At 40.3% G+C, this 18,013-nt stretch overlaps 1 protein-coding gene across 2 annotated transcripts in view; it reads right to left on the reverse strand.

Moving 5' to 3' along the window:
- Positions 1–18,013, reverse strand: part of prkx (protein kinase X-linked) — a 52,133-nt gene that overhangs the window by 30,904 nt on the left and 3,216 nt on the right. For both annotated transcript variants that reach the window (XM_046382078.1, XM_046382077.1), the window contains exons 2-5: positions 13,596–13,764; positions 11,009–11,272; positions 4,500–4,619; positions 1,093–1,188 (exon numbers count right to left, since the gene is read on the reverse strand). In XM_046382078.1, the coding sequence (XP_046238034.1) occupies positions 1,093–1,188; positions 4,500–4,619; positions 11,009–11,272; positions 13,596–13,764 (649 nt within the window). The remainder of the gene's footprint in view (positions 1–1,092; positions 1,189–4,499; positions 4,620–11,008; positions 11,273–13,595; positions 13,765–18,013) is intronic.

Genomic DNA, 18,013 nt, shown 5'->3' on the forward strand with positions numbered 1-18,013 from the left:
TGTAACGTGTTAAAGGGACAAACCAGCACTTAGAGATCCCTGAAAATCTGCCCTCCTCCCCGAAATTGTTAGAAGTATTTTGCTTATATAGTCATTTAAATGGTGTCGGGGTAGGGTGGAGCGTATCAGAGACCCTCAGTAGGGATGCTATAATTTCCTGACAGGCCACAGCTTCTGAGCATGTCAATCTGCAGGACAGGGTTTGGTTTTAAATATGGTTTTAATGTGGTTTAACACAGGAGTCCTTTTGCCAGGGCTGCAGCTACAGGTAAGAACACTGTGCTCTCGGTGGGGTTCCTTCTGGGGGGGAATTTGGGGCATTTACATGCATATTTAGACACGGTATATTTAAATTATATAATTCCTTTTTTTCCTCAAAATACTTTTTTTCTTACTATTTTTCCACCATGTTATTCCTCGCAATATGATTAGAGGTTTAAGAGAGTATTTTTTTTTTAAAAAAACAGGAAGTGATGTCAGCACATCTGCTCTTTATTAGTCACTTTCCTCTGTTTGCAATCTATCTATTACTATAATTATGATTTTCCACACCGCAATTTCTGTCTCACACACTGCATTTCTTGCATGTTGGGGCCTTACAAAATCCATTTTTAATTTTTTTTCAAATTCTGTGATATTTTGTGTTTTATTATTATTTACTTGTACTTATATCAAACGTGTCTGTGAACAAGCTTTTAGACAAAAAAGAGAAATTCAAACTTCTGTCGGATACTAGGAAATAATTAAATATTCAGACTGTAGTGACTCGTATGAAGGCTGTCAACCAATGAGATAGAAAGGTTTTCCATTGAGTTTATGCGGTTCATTGGCATTTGTTTCAGCAGGAAATCGCCAGGATAGTGACAGAACTGGAGCCATCGCATAAAATTCCACAAGTTTAAGGCACACAGTGAACTTGTGTGACACCGCAATGGAAAATATAAAGACTGTGCTGAAGGATGAAATATTCAGCCATGAATGCTGTTGTGTTTGACCAAATTATGAGAGATGAAATGTGACAGACATTAAGGAATATTTTATGACAAACACACACACTTTAATTTGAACCCGGACCCGGTGTCAGCGGCTTACTTGACATAGAAATCCAGATGGCGTGGGAATTCCAGTTTTCCGGCCAGGATCTTCTGATAAATTCCAAATGGATTGTCATCAAAGAATGGCGGGTATCTGTGTGGAAAGGGGGGAAATAAATAAATAAATAAATAAATAAAAATAAATGTCATCTACAGCCTACTTCCTCTGAAGCTGCACAGTCACAGCGAGCAAAGACGGTTTGTGCTCTGCAATAATAATAAAAAAAAAAAAACCAGCATGATGCAAGGAACAGGCAAGGTGGGTAAGAGCTTACACACAATCACCTGGAAAAGTATGGAACGGGGGAGGGGGGGTCACATTTTAGAATGTGTGGAGGGGAGGCTACGACAGCTTTTGTTCATACCTATTTTGACGATGCTGTGTGTGTGTGTGTGTGTGCGTAATTCTACCACCCACAGGTCCACTGAATGCTTTCCCAGCTCTACTGCTCTTCCCTCGGCTTTGCCCTGGCTTGAGACAAGTCATTACCCACAAATTACATAATGGGACCAGCCTCTAAACGCATTACGCGCGAAAGCAGACAGGCGCATAATCGCACCAGTTTGTTACACGCCGCGCGCCTTTTGCGGTGAAAAAGCACCAGAGGAAGGAGACTGTGGGATGGGGAGGGGGGGGGGGGGGTGTCTGGAAGCACCAACAGACTCCACTCATGTGTTTTGTTTTCATTTTTCTAAACTGGTGCTGTCATAGGTGGAAAATGTGGGTCATTGTGGCAGAAATAGAGAGAAAGTCAATACGATATGAGCCATTTTTTGATTTCAATTTATGGTTAAGAGTAGATAATATTAGTAATAACAGGGATTGAAGGGTTTGAGGTGGAAAACTTTTTTGCCTTAGAGTGATTCCCTCTGAACGTCATTATGTGGAAAGAAGAGAATTTCACTGTTGTCATATTAAAACTTTCATTTTGAAACCCTGAGACCACCCAATCGTTTCCATTGACCAAAATATTATTATATTAGGAAGAAGGGAACAAAAGAAGTCTTTAACAAGTTGCTCACGTGTGATGAATCCTAACTGCTTGGCCATTTTATTTTTTTTTTCCCAATTTCAGTAACTTAAGAAATCCCCCCCCCCCCTCGCCTGTTTTATGACCAGTTACGATTGGGCTGACGCTATCGCAAGATGGCAACACTTGCGTCAGGGAATTTTGGCTTCGTTTTTGTACAGAGGAAGTGTGTCATCTATCTTTATATATGCAAATGGTCAAATATACTCCAGACAATTTGACTTTGCGTGTCAGCAGATGCTGGTGTGAAGGGAAATGTCTTGCTGGGTATGGACAAGGACTCACCAAGGAGCCAAAGACAGGTAAGTGTCAGGTAAGACACCCTTGAATTAAAATTCCAAAGTGGGATTTGTCTCTACAGGAAAATATTTTTTGGACGAATTAGCATAAAAATGACCCAAAGTCAAAATCTCAGGCTACTGGGAATGAGTGACCCAATAGAAGTTCCCTACAAACTGAAGTATGCCTTCCTCTGGGGGGGTACATAAATACAGGAGGCACATTTTTAGTGTGAGAGGAGTCAAGACTTCATATACACAACTACGTGTACAACCTCATATACACACACACACACACACACACACACACACACAGGATGATTGGTTTCCATTAAAACCCATAATCTGGCCCAGAAGGCAGGATTAGGGAAGCAAGACCCGTTCTTTTTCTTCTGCTCTCTCTTGGCTTCCTCCCTTTGGGGGTGGGGTGGGGTGTCCCTGACCCTTCACTGAATGTTTCTTCGACTTGTGCTTCACCCCCCCCACCCACACAGGAGGATGATCTAACACCGCTGACTTTTCAGAAGCAGCCGCTACATTCTTGGATCAAAACTAACCGACAAATGGCTACACATTACAGCAAGATGAAGAGAGGTCTTTGTCTGGGGAGGGGCGAGAGAAGGGGGGGGGTCTACTGTAAGACCCCCCCCCCTTCTCTCGCCCCTCCCTGGACACGTCTGCTGATACGCAAAGGCAGCACACAGCATCCAGTCTCCGGCGGGACCGCAACACTTCAAAGCAGAGGCTGATGAAAGCTGGGAGAAGGTCACATTCTTTCCCCCAAAATTCAAAGCTCACTTAGTTATTTCTACCAGGATATAAAGAACATGGATGTAGTATGTAGGATAGTGCATGATGTAGTGTTACTAACACTAACTTTTTTTTAAATCATGGAATAAAATGAAAAAAAAAAGGACTTAAAATTGCGTTTAAAGCTTTAACATATTGGTGTTTTGCAGGTACAACGGTTTTTCCATGCCAACCATCCTGGTTTCGAGTATTATGATGTTAGCCTTTGTTAACAAGCGCTAAAACAAAGCTGATTAAGTAAAGGATGTCTGTATAGAAATATCAGGATAATCCATTCTATATTTCTTCACTTCAGTAATATCATCAGATAGAAATCTCAGACACATAATTTTGTGAGTACACTAGCCTTTTATGTAGTGTTTCATTAGTGATCTAAATGTTGTATTAGAGGTACCCAATTCTTGAGGGAAATAGTCAACATTTTTATTTTATGTATGTATAAAAGTCAAATTTAAACACAATACTGCCAAAAAAAAAAAAAACACCAATCAATGTTCAGGCGGGGCCATGCTATCTGGTTCATTTAAACCACTGCTGAATTATAGAATATCACCTGGTGTGTCCCCGTCCCCCAGTCCTAATCAATGTTTAAGTCCATCTCAACCTTCAGGCCTGTTCCCACAGAATGCCAACAAGCAAGGCACAGACAATTACTATTCATCACAAACGGCTGAGAACGTTAGAATAAACCGGAGCACTTTCCAAAGGAGATCAGTGTCATTGTTCTTCATCTGCGACAATGATTCCCATTCAGAGATTAATTTGTCGCAGCTCTGCGGTATTCAATAAGTACACAATGAATAGAATCCCCGCACTGAGACAATAACAGCAATATGATTAATTAAATAATTTCGTTGTTCCGTGTACACAGCTCCCCCCCCCTCTGTTCTCTCACTCTCTTTTACTTGCAGGGGTGCTAGGTTGGATTGCGTCACTGGCGTTATTTTGTATTGTTCTGAGAGATGATCAAGTTTATTCCAGTCACGTGGAGAGTTGCTCAAGGTGTTCACTGTCTGGGCTTCTTCAGAGGGGTTTTAGTCATCTGTGTGTGTGTGTGTGTGTGTGTGTGTGTGTGTGTGTGTGTGTGTGTGGTGAAAACCTGAGAAAAAGAAGAAGAGTTAGACAGGGCTAACTTCTTCGAGATCCCAACCTTGATTGAACCTTGATTCTTATTAAGAGATGCATTGTTCAGTGCTGCCTTACCTCTGTTGCTCTGTTGGAAAAGAGCGCCCCCCGGTGTTTAAAAGGATATAGAGAGTGGTACTTTCGTACACTGCAGCACTTACCCAGCCAACATTTCAAAGATGAGGATGCCCAGAGCCCACCAGTCGACTGCCCGGCCATGACCTTTGCTTTGGATGACTTCAGGAGCCAGGTACTCAGGAGTACCACAGAGAGTCCAGGTCCTGACCAAACAGAAAGGGACAGAAGGTGTGGAATCATGTTAAAAAAAAATGCAGCAAAGGTTGGACTGGGTTTGAATAAACAGGCTTGGTGAGCATGCGTTGAGCTCTATTTCCAAGAGGTTTAATCTAGTAGCTATGAAACACACGTTTGAGGTTGCAGTCTAGTCAATTAAACCATTGGTCAACTGAGCATTGTTAAATATTTCAGTCATCGTTTATCATTATATCTCTTTATCAAGCACAAAACAAACATTCTGTGTTTGCAGTTTTTCCAGTATAAGGACAAGCTATGTTGAACTGAATGTCTTTGGGGTTTGGACTGCTGGTTGAACAGTAACGTGATAATTTCAATTTAGGCTCTGTGAAAATTTTGCTGGACCTTTTTAGTCGATTGGTCAATCAATTGAACGGTTGATCAAAAGGTTCCAGCTTCTTAAGCACTAATGTCGTTTATGAGAGGAAATGAAGAGTCTTTGAGTTTCGGACTGTTGGACTTAGGTTGGACTAAGGAAGGAACTGTGAGGCTGCAATTTTCTCACATTTTATGGACCAAATGATTAACTGACGATGAAAATAATCATTAGTAGCTACTAGACAGAAATGATGAATGAAATAACCAACCAATTTTTTTTTTTCCTCTAATGTACTTTAATGTAACTTTGAAACAGAAAATCTCAGGCTGCACTCATACTGTGTTAGGAGGTCCAAAAGATAGCAAGTATCCCACCACATATGTGCCTTAAAGGAGAACATTAACATCTCCAAAACTGACCCAAAAGCATATTGGCAAATAATGTTGAAATGCTACAACTGTTGCTCTACTGTCATCAGCAATGAATGCCAATGATTTAAATCTCCGGCAGGTGTATGGTGATAATCTGGCTAAAATGCATGTTAAATGAATACATTTTAAAGATATTAATTAAATATAATACTTTACCATGCACTATTTCTCTCTTTTATGGAGTTTAATGATTTTTAATTTTTACCTTAATTAAATCAAGCAAAGTAAACCTGCGAATTAGATGTTTTCCAACATGAGGATCTTGTAGAAATTTGGACATTAGAGAAGCTAAAACACCCATGAAAAATAACTTCTGAGTTAACATGACAAGTTGTTTTTTTTTTCAATCAATCAATTGATTAACTGACTAACATTATCAGTAAGAATAAGTCTTTGTATTCCATCACTGCTTATATGTCTTATTCTGGCTTGTTTTCCATATAATAACACTTGTATTTAGAAAATCTCTGAAACTGGAGCATAAATGTGATTTTCTTAAAATCACTTTGAAATGTGCGATTTTTAAGACGGCCTCACCACTGTTAAAAGCATGTCGCCTACATTAATAATCGATGTTTAAAGCCCTCCTTCCCCTTACGTGAAAATATAAGCAACTTCCACATGGTTAGTATTTAACAGTGTGTTGAGTGACCGCTGCCTTCTCTGTATACATCTGTACATTAAACTCTGTGTGTAAAGAGATCGACTCCGGTTGCATGGGGAACACAACACCCGTAGGTAAAGCGATCTGTCAGTGACATCTGACCCAGATGTGTCAACTGTCATAGCACTACGAGGACACAGGAGCTCTGCGTGGATGTAGGAGTAATAGATCTAGTATTGGCTGGGTGACCGCAGGATGAAAAGTGTAACGAGGGCGTGAGTTCAGATACAAACACTGGACAATAAATGAAGGATGCCTCATGAGCATGAATAATAACAGGAAGTGTAAAGCAGATTATTTGCCTCTGGCTGTCCTTCCTTCTGGCTGACAGAGCAGCTGATTGACACTGTGCATGTGTTTGCTCCCTGTGAAAGCCACTTGTCCTGTGATGAAGAGCACTTGGCCCGGCGCCAGCCTTTCATCGCCTGTCACCAATATCACCTGGGTAATGACCTCTTTCGGCCAGTTGCCACGGCGACGGTAATTTGTATGGAAATGATGTTTGTCCCGGTGGAGGGCGCTGGTAAAGAGGGTGCTGATATCGGGTGCGGTGGGTATAAAGCACAGGGTGTGTGTGTGTGTGTGGAGGGGGTATAGAGGAGGTGTGGAAACGACGGCAAGAACACACACGTGTTGTTGCTCTTCAGAGCGTCGTGTGTCATCACAAAGAGCTTCGTGTTTGAATGTGTCGATGAGCATGTCTGCCAGCAGGGGACACTGTGGAAGCATGGGGGAGTACCTCGCCACCATGGCGCTCCATCACGTCCTGAACAGGGAACCAAGAGAGCTAGTGGCAATGAGGCAGTTGTCTTCCTATCCCAGGCAATTCTGCTGCCCTCCATTTATATAAGTGAGTCACTCGCACATCAGAGAAGTATCTACTCCCCATCTGTTTTGCTCTCCCAGTCTGGGGGAAAATGTAATCTTACTCCATTATGTTTACAAGTCAGCGGGGGTCAACGCGATGCTGGGTGAAAACGCTGGGGAGAAACACTGCAGTAAGCGAGGCTGCAGTGCAGATATAAAGCCGTCTCCTTCTCCTCTACAGTGCATCTTTTCAATTCTGCCGAGGTCGCCGGGAGGCCTCGCTCACTGTATATCTAATTCACACTAAATGACAGCAGTTGGATTGGAGGGGGGGCGGTGGGGTCGTCCTTCAGTGGCACTGCCAGGGGTTTCTTAAAGTTGGGAGGATACCCTCGAATTCCCAGAAGAAAATGTGAGCTTTTCAAGGACACTGAACAGACAGAAGACGTGAGCAGGACGGATTTCCTCATTTCTCTAATGACAGTGTCACTGTATTTGTCTACAGTGGTAAAATGTCAACTATTTCGCAAGTTAATCATGTCATGAGGTAATGGGACAAGCTAATTAAATACAAAGGAGGGGGAGGGAGGAAGAAAGTGTGGTTACTCACTCCAGCAAATAGAAAGGGCCTGAGGGTCGACCGCGCAAAACAAACTAGTCCATAAAATGTATCGATTCCGTCTCAAGTAGAGTGTTTATGCCCCCGTCTGACTGTCCTCACACAAAGGTGGTGTTAAAGTCCGCCGTCGCAATCTCCTCCCTGCCTCCGTCTCTCCAATTTCCGACCGTCTGCGCAGTCCAGCGGTGGAAATTCACTCAAATACTGCACATAAATACAGTTTTGAGGTATTGTCACTTTATTTGAGCATGTCCGTTTTCAGCTACTTTGTACTTCTACTTCACTACAGAGGCAAATGTACTTTTGCCTCTGCTGCATTTATCTGATTTAGCTACTTTGCAGATTAAGTTTATTACAAAATGTAATCAACAAATTGATTTTGATTTCTGATCTCCGATCAGAAGTTCACAAGCTACACCGGAAGATCAACTGCATTCAACATTAAAGCTATGAAGAGCTATGAACACTATCAATAATCACATTTCAATAATATAATGAAATGAAATATGCTGCGTTGCATAATGAGCACTTTTGCTTTTGGTACTTTAAGCATAAACTGATGCTAATATTTTTGCATTTTTACTTAAGTATAAATTCAAATGTGTTATTTAAAGTTGTAACAGAGTATACCACACTATGGTATTGATACTTTTCTTTCACCACTGTAGTATTGACATGGTGAATTGTACAAATGGCATTACACACACTTTTGAGGAGCCTGCCATAAGAAAGGCGTTTCAGGCACCGTAAGACAGTGCAAGAAGCACTTCATTTCATACCTATTGAGGGTAGGTAGCGATTCGGACTGATAAATGGCCCTGTATTAAAACAGCGCAGGTGGCTGCACTGGTGGGAGCATTTTTGCGTAGGGCACCTGAGGAAAAAAAAAAAAAAGAACCCAAAAAGTACGACAGATGCGTTTAAAAGCTCATCAGATGCCACATGCCACTGCACAGCAGCTTGTATTAATCACACACAGACAGGAAACAACTGAAAAGGTCACCGTGGCAACTACTCTTTATCTTTCATCTGACCGACCACAAGCTTAAATGTGGACGGATGCTGATGGATGACACCACATTACGTACACGCCATTTAACTTACAGTTTAGACCCATGTCTGTCTAGACCTATATAATATATGTAGTGACTAATGGAGAAACACGGTGCGGCGACAATCACCTAAAGCTCAAAATCATCAAAACCAATGAGCTCATGGTGGACTACGGTGCTATAAATATGGATGCCGCAGCAAAGGAGCTAAAAATATGTGGATGCTTAACACATATCTTCAACCAACGCCAGCACAGAAGATCTATACAAACAGCACGGATTCAAAGTGGACACCCAAAGATTAGCTCAGCATCTAAACAAATGTGAAATATACAATCTGCCCTTCTGTTCCCGAGTTACGGTGTTAAATAGAGGCCATAAAAGTGTTTTTGACACTTTTCTGACAACATTATGACATCCCTGTGAGGTTGACCTTTTGAATATAGAATGTCATCACTTCATCGTTTTATCTTATAAGACATTTGTGGGAAATTTATTTATTTATAATAATATTAGCGCATGAATTCTTGAGTTCTGATTTATAAGGTCATAGTGACCTTCGATCGCTAAATTCAATTCAGTTCAATACAGTATATTTATATAGCGCCAATAGCGCAACAAAAGTTATCTCATGAAACCTTCCAATTAGAGCAGGTCTAGACCAAACTCTTTAATTAAATTGTAATACAGAGAACCCAACATTCCCCCTTGAGCAAGCACTTGGCGACAGTGGCGAGGAAAAACTGCCTTTTAGAAGGCAGAAACCTCGGAGCAGACCCCGGCTCTAGATGGGCGGCCATCTGCCTTGACCGGTTGGGTTGAGAGAGAGTGAGAGAGAGAGAGAGAGTGAGACAGAAAAGGAGAGAGAGGGAAACAATAATTTAAAAAAAATGAACAAATTATCAATACTTCTGACAACCTTATTTGGATAAGTTCATTTCATTTCATGGGTATTGTACCACCATAATTTAGTCACTGAAGCTTTGATTTTACAAATGAAGAACAGGGTGTAACTTAACAATTGAACACAATATTCCACAAATTATTTTATATGACATTTTGTTGTAATTTAATCATTTTTGAGAGACCTGCAGGGGTAAAACTGTCCATTATCAAAATAATATAATAGATAAAATATCACTTTGTGTGGCAGAACTCCTCGCATTTAGCTTGTGACTCATTAGAAGGCCTTAACCCTACAGTTGGGAACTAAAGAGAAAAAATGTTTTGATTATCATTGGGACAATGACTTCCATGTCTTTTTAAACTCTGCAACCATTAATTTCCTGTAAAAAAAAAAACCAAAAGGTTTCAAGTCTTTAAAAAAAAGGCTCAGTGTCCTAAATTGATTCCTTTACAAGCAGCTTCAAACTAATACAAAGTGTAAGTGTGTGACTTGGGAATGAAATCCTGTGGAACTAGATGACCTCCAGACTACACAAAGCATTCGATGCAATTTCCAACACTGCACACACACACACACATTAGTGAAATCTAAGCACAGCTATAGCTGTCTGTGAGGGAATGTACAGAATAAAACTCACGTATTGTACCTGCTGCTGCTTTGTCATTCACTCCCTACTGACAATCAGTCAAGCATCAAAACCAAGAAACGTCCTAAAAAGGGACCATTTTAAAGCATTTCAGTTCCGGTCTGAATAAATGACCTGTGACCAACGGCATCTAAAAAGAAAAGCCCCTTGAAAACATGTCCTTCACTACATCTTCTTCTGCCTATAATACAAGAATGACTTATCTATAACCTCCTCTGCCCTAAAAATTAGAATCGCCTTAATAATCTATGAAAAGCGGTGAATGAGCTGAATGAGAAAATTCAGTGATGAAAGTCGTGATGAAAAAAAAAGGCATAAAGGTTAGCAGAAAATGATTTATTTTCTTTAAAAGAGCTGTAAAATTAGGAATAAATCTGCGCTTCTTGCTCTCGCTAAAGCAATATCTCTCCCGTTTCGACAAAAAAAACCAAAATATAAATTAACGAAATCTGTCAATCTCTGAGTAGAGATTTTTCTTTCTAATACATCACTAACAAAAGGAATCCATTATCATCACCAATTGCAACCTTGGGTCCACAAACAAATGACTCAAGTGCAGATACTTAAGAAATGTACTGTACTGTAATAGAAACAAGTTGTTGTTATCAACAGGTCTTTTAGATAGATAGATAGATAGATAGATAGATAGATAGATAGATAGATACTTTATTGATCCCAAGGGAAATTCAAGAAGTGAAAGTTGGACCTTGTGGCGGCATGAACGGGCCTTAGCTCAACGCTTGGGTCATACGTGACCAGCCTAACCCTTTTAGACTGAGGACTGATCTCTCTCAGCTCAGACTAAGAGCCAACATCAGTCAGTTCGATTTGTCTTAGCTCATTTTACTTTCTTTATAAATCACTCTGTAATGATGGCAGTCAAAATCAGTACTGATATTATTTCAATCACCTGTCAGAGAGCTTCTTGGCGAAGCCAAAGTCGGTCAGGCGGATGTGTCCTTCACTGTCCAGCAGGATGTTCTCGGGCTTCAGGTCGCGGTAGACGATTTCTTTGGAGTGGAGGTACTCTATGGCGCATACGATCTCCGAGGTATAAAAGAGGCCGGTGGCGTTGCTGAAGCGGCCTCGGCTGCGTAGGTAGCTGAACAGCTCGCCGCCTGGCACGTAGTCCATCAGCATGTAGAGGAAGCGGTCATCATGGTGGGTCCAAAACCTGAGAAATAACAGTACGCACAAGGGAGATAGATAACATGAAGACCTTTCAATCTGTTTTTGTTCTTTTTAAATTAATTCCAAACACTACACTTCTTCTGCCCGCTGTTGTACGCCGCGCCCAATGCAACATCGATTGTAACGTCTGGCAATTTGAGGAAATCAGATAAAATGAGAGGCTGTATCAGTCTCAGACTCTTTTATCCCCCCCCCCCAACCCTCGGTGTGGTTTGGAGCAGTGGGGCCACGACTATTTCAGCTGGAAGGGCACTTCAGAGGAATAAAAACAAGAGACCACTGTCACTGATGAAGATGGAGGAGGCTCCGGTGTTTTTCCATAAGTGCTGGCTGCTAGCCACAAAGACAATTACTGACTCTTTCTTACACTGCTATTTTATCGCTTCCTTTTTGCTTTGTTTTCTGCTTTCTCGAGCCGTAGTTAACCTCCAGTTACAATCAAGCTTTCAGCCTTGCATGTAAACATTACGGGTTGTCAAACAATAATCTTTCCAACTGGTCAAAAATCACCATGGTTTAGTCTTTTTTTTTTTTTTCTTATCATGCTTTGGTCACTTAGATCATTATTTACAATGTATAAATAACCGTGTGATAAATAGTTTGGCAATCGTTGCAGACAACAAAAATGTTATGACAGATGTGATCGAGGTCATTTGGAAACAGTATCTCCATTACATAGTTAGTCCACCACAAAGCACTGGCAAGATTATTTTTACACCCTCACATACTGATTCTTCAACTTGATAGTTTCCTCTACAATGGTTGTTTTTTTGTGTACAGTGTCAGTATCTGTTTCAAAATCCCCACTGGATTTTCTTTCATAACGCAAACATTCTTTTGTCAGCTGCTTCAAAGACCTCATCACCGGCTGACCGGACCGAGCTTAAGCGCAACGTAAAATGTGAGAAAAGGGTTATAAAGATTCAAGTGGCACAGTTATATCTTAAACTACAGGTTACACAAGGTCATGTTTCAATATAGAATCTCGCGTAATGAAAGCCATACACCAATGACATGAAGGAAACGCTGCTGACTTCTTTAGGCCCAGGCTGATCCGAGATGGTTCAAAAAGTCAACATTTGTGGTAAAAGAGTAGGGGAACTAAAGTGGGCTACCTGCAGTCCAGGTCTGAGTATTATTACAAAGTGCAAAAAATGACAATGTACAGCCCTGGAATGTTGAGCAATTAAAGTTGCATTTCAAGCAAAAAAAAAAAATAGGGAAAAAATTTTAATTTCAAAATAAAGCGCGTCATATTACTGTCCTCAGTTCGAAAAATCATAATTATAATAATACCAATAAGAGCTGATTTTAAACATAAATATAGCATTCAAACTTCTTTTGAAATCAAGTTTGGTACCAAAGTTTTACTGTAAAGTTACGTGAGCTACATTACAGTGAGTACAAGAGGTTTGCAGAGGGCTAAAAGACTAAAATTTTGGCTACAAGGAAACTGGTGGGATTTCAATTGTCTGTACTTAACCTTAATTACTACATCTGAGAACACTGCTATTTAAGTAATCTTTTTTTGTGAATAACATAGGCCTATAGAAAGATTTAAAAATTTCCATACATATTGCCACATAACCCTATGAAAAACACAAAACAAGGAACATGCCTCTCCTAATTATTATGGCTTTCTTACAAATTTAAGTCTTATATGTGCAGGACTCCTTAGCTAACAACATGTAGCATAACGTTCCATTAAATCAAACCGTGAAGTCTGAGGTGAACTGAACAAGCTCACTTTGTACGCTTTAAAATGTGAGTTTTTCTTCTACACTCCGATGGCCTGATTGTATTTTTGACATTTATTTAAGTATACAGGATTATTTAACATATTCTAGTAGCGGTAAGTATTTTATTACACCAGGAAAGTCCAGTGTAAGTGATCTGTGGTGGGAGTCATGCTGATTTCAATTGTACAGTCTTCACATTATATTGGATTTTTATCAGTGAGGAAATTTACTCTAACACGGAAATCCTTATGAGAATACGCCTATGGTTTATTTTATCATTTATAATATTCCAAGAAGGTAGACATTTCATTAGACTTAAAAAAAAAAAACAAACAAACAAAAAAAAACCCTGTTGCTTTAAAGGAACAGGTTAACATTTTGAGCACTACGCTCAAATGAGAGTCTTTGTGTTAATTAAAGAGCTGGAGTCCAGTTTATCGTCACACTAAGACACCCCTTTCGATTCTTCTCTGTTCTATCGGAATCAGTGTTTTTACTTACCTGATTGTTGATGAATTATTTTAAATACAATGTGTTTGTGGCTTATAGGCTGGGGAGCAGACTCACAATCGGATGAGGAAGGGGTGGTTGACCTCTGTCAGGACCTCCTTCTCGTTGTGGACGTGCTGCTCCTGCTTCAGTCGGATCACGTCGGGGATTTTCATCTGCTTCAGGGCATGGAAGGCCCTGCTCTTCTTGTCCTTGACCAGGAAGACTCGGCCAAAAGTCCCTGTGCCTGAGGTGCGGGAGACAAGGAAGGGGGGGAAAGGGATCAGGATTAAGCGCTGTGACTGGGATCCACAGCAAGACAAATAACTGCTTATCTGCATGTATTGTTTATGTTTGCGTGCTCTGTTCGGTATTAGCCAGTATTCCGCCCATTCAGTTAAAGCTCTTAAAAATTAATACATCTGAATGACTGATCTCATCTCATATTTCATTATCTGTTCATCTGTAGATTAGATTTTAATGCATCTACAAAGACAGTTAAAACAAACAGACATATATAGATTCTGTCCAATGCAACAGAATACAGCATGATCAATTTGTCATCAGTTGTGTTGTAGAGAAATATATAAAGCGGAGTCACCTTGAAAAATAACACTCGCACTGTGGCAGCTTTTCGGAACGCTGCGCAGGATCTCAAGTACAATATGAATCAGTCATCTGTATCAAATCATTGATTATAGCTCATTTTGAAAGCCCATGTTAGGACTAAATTAAAATTTGTGAAGCAATTAAAAAGATAGTCAGCCAGGTTAGGGTGAAATGAGCAGCAGCAGAAGGGTTTAGGGTAAAGAAAACAGCCCTCCTTAGGCAGAATGACTAGTTTCTAATGTTGTTCTGAGCTCTGCATTTAGCATTTCATTCCTGCAGTACTGTTGAGCAGTGAAGGGAGACAATAAATGGCTGATGACAATATGTGATATAACAGCCATTATGAGTCAGACATGGAACTGCTGCAATTTTCTAATGAAATGTCTCATTCCTGTGCTTTACCAACAATGAACTTTTGCCTAAGGTCAGCCGGCGTTGCCAATGACAACAAAGACGCAGCAGTTACACCGTTCCCTGTCAGGCGAACACCTCGTTCTACTGCAATGTCAAACTCGTCGAGGAAAGAAAGGAACTACAACTCCATCATCGAGCAACACCCAGGCGCTTTCGAACGCAACTCTTAAAGGTTTCAGAAAAGGTTCAGTTGGGTGTGGCCGCCTTTTTGAGCAATGAATCTGAAAATGAGGTCGACAGCAAAACCTGAAAGACAAAGTCAGAAATGATTCATCACACCAATAGAATACGGCAAAGCCAAGATCATCAGCGACTTTGGCATTTCTGTACCGCAATTTTATTTACTGACTGATACGTACAGCAACATGTGTGATAAACTAAAGATATGCTTGACGATTATTGGGATGGTGAGTGCTAAGTGCAAGCATTTCGGCCTGAATTTCAGACTTTGGGGTTCAAAATGTGTTCATTAACTTGCAAACATAATGAGTTGCAATCACCTTGAGTAACATTGCACCTCCTTTGTCTACCTATACAGTAATACGGCGAAAGCTAGCTAGGCTACCCTGTTAGCTTAACACTTGTGCTGCATGAACCTCATAGCAGTAACTTACGCACCGGTAAATCAAATTTCAAATTAAAAAGTTCTGAACGCAAATGTCTGTGAGTATAAAGAAATCCCAACATAAGAGAAAATATGTTCTTTCTTTTAGGTGAACAAACTATGTAGCATTTCTTGCTGCTTACAGGCCGATCTGTAAGCTAAAGGTAAGCTAAAGGTAAGCTAAGCTAATTTAATTTATCAATCAGGCTCTAATTTCTAGTTGTGTGTGAACATTTTTTGTTGTACACAGGATTTTTTCTGACTCATGTGACCCAAACATTTCCGATAACTCAAGAGCGTTGTAAAGTCCAAAAGTCATTGAAAAAAATCAAATCAAATATTTTCAAAAACCTTTTTTCCTGTGGTCAAAACTATTTGCTCGCCTCACACAAAGAGAGGCATGACCCTGTAATATTAAGAGGAAGGTATAACAGCGACCTAACAACACCATAAATTTATTTGTTTATTTATTTAATTTACAAAACCACAATAACAAAAATTCTCTTTCAGTTGTTAGCATTTCCTACTCAGTTTCCATTACCCAAAAAAAAAAAAAAACTGACAATTTTTGTCATTTTAAACTGAAGTGACAAAAATTTGACAACAGACATTCAAAGCTTCTTTCAAAAACATTAAAAAAAAGTTTGAAATATGACAAATTACATTTGGAAGAGTCATAACATAAACAATACCAACTATATATCTATCTCCAGATATATTTTCCAGTTTTAAACTTGCACTTGCACTGATGCTTCCTCAAGTGACATGAGTTGGATTACTAGATGCAGATTTAATTTAATAATATAAAATAAAATACAGGAACACATTAATGCATCGGTTATTATAACACAAATAGTAGCCACAGCTTTTCACAATGAGACAGGATGAGCTGTCAAATACCTAAACCCGCTGCTTCTTCGCATAATAATAACGTGCCACACCGGTGTAACATTTCACCTCGCTAAACAACCCCTCCACCGCACAAAGCCTGCATTGTGTGTTTGAACACACACATGAAGGGAAGAGAGAGAGAGAGAGAGACAGAAAACAAGATAAGCTATTCTTCACGCACACTTAAGTAATGTTATAAATCACAGGGCTGCTTCTTTGGTATTTCCTGAACCGGGTCGTTATCAGAAACCAAGCAGGGACAAAGGCAACTGACAGCGAGACTCAACCTAGAATTGCCTGGTTAATTTCAAAAAGTAGTGTACTGTAACAGATATTTACGCCCTCCTCCCCGGAAACTGGGTCATTCCTGACTTCACTTCCACCTGGCATGGGAAAACAAGTGCAACTTTTATGAGTAACAGATTCACACGAGGCAACAAATCCCCAAATATCATGTCGGGGATAGAGATGTTGCTGATGAATTCAATTGCTCTGACTGGGGATGCAGTTGGTTTTGCCTTCAGCTGATGCTGTCTGGGTCATGTAGGCTACCGCGGCACGTGACGAGCAATGAATAAATCTAATGGCGCAAGAGAGTTGCCTCATGATTTCAATGACAATTAAACAACAGCAGGCAGATAAAGAGCTTTAGCTGATTTGTTTTAGGCAGCAAATCCCTCTCATCAGACAAAATGTCTTGGCAAATTGGATTTTTATGCAGGGCTCATAAGCTTGGAGCTTTCTCCCAACAGCACAGGATGAATGTCGCTCCCTGCTGCACACCTCCCAGATAGGCATTAAGCTCTCCGGCTTTGTTGCCCGCATGCTGCTTAATGCACATTATTGAACTAGATGTCTTCCATAAAGTATACAGCCTGAGATCATAAATCACAATGTATGTTAAATCGTGCCTGCAAAATTCAAACTATTGCTATTAATGAAAAAGGTTTTCGAAGGATGCTGTGTCATCGCTCTGCAGTGTTTGCTATCAATTCCATCACCATCTGGGCTTTTATGATCAGTCTGCGCCACTGTTGCACTGTCAACTGTACAACACGGCACTGTTGTTAATGTAAAAGACTGGATAGCCGTGTGCCGGGATAGCCTAGCGTCCTTGTTTTTCACGCAGACGATTAAAGACGCTCGGATTGATCGGCCGCAGATCATTATCATCCGTTGCAAATAGTTTAATCAGTGATCTTTCAACAATCAATGGGCTAATATGTTAGGGAGGAACTGATGGATTACAGCACTGCTTAGCAAATGACAACCTGAACTCAACATTGACCACAACGGAGAACTTTCTCTCATACCGTTGCTATCGTTACTTTCACTGGCTGACTCGTCAGCAAGAAGCCTATGGAAAAAGTACTGGTCCATCTCCTCAGTCACAAAACGACAGGCAGCACCCTGCAAGTAAGCATATTATGATAATGGAAACTTCTGACTAGTTGATATGATGACATCGTACTGTTATGCCCTGCAACAACGACCATTTTTGAAAGCAACAGTAACACCGCCAACACGAAGAGATTTTGACTGTACAACAACAGTCTCGGAAAATACCGCAGTTTCTGCATATGGTATTAGACAACTGTTATATATCATAATATCATACTGCCACATTTTCATTACATTATGGATTATCACCCAGCCGACTATCAGCAGGATAGTTCTCCCTTGCGAGCCGGGTCCTGCTCAAGGTTTCTTCCTGTTATAAGGGAGTTTTTCCTTGCCACTGTCTGCTTGGGTTCAGGTTCTGGGTCTCTGTAAAGCATCTAGAGACAATTTTGATTGTATAAGGTGCTATATAAATAAATTGAATTGAATTTAAAGACAAATGCAAAAATAACAACATTACCAATAATAATAATGATCAGACACTGCCTTTAAACTGTGCAACTACGAGTTTCAATGTAACTACAGCTCAGACGTGATATACTGTTTAAGTGCATATTATTAAACCAGTGAATACCTA

Source organism: Scatophagus argus, chromosome 24 (genome assembly GCF_020382885.2).
Source record: "Scatophagus argus isolate fScaArg1 chromosome 24, fScaArg1.pri, whole genome shotgun sequence".
In the NCBI taxonomy this organism is placed as follows: domain Eukaryota; kingdom Metazoa; phylum Chordata; class Actinopteri; family Scatophagidae; genus Scatophagus; species Scatophagus argus.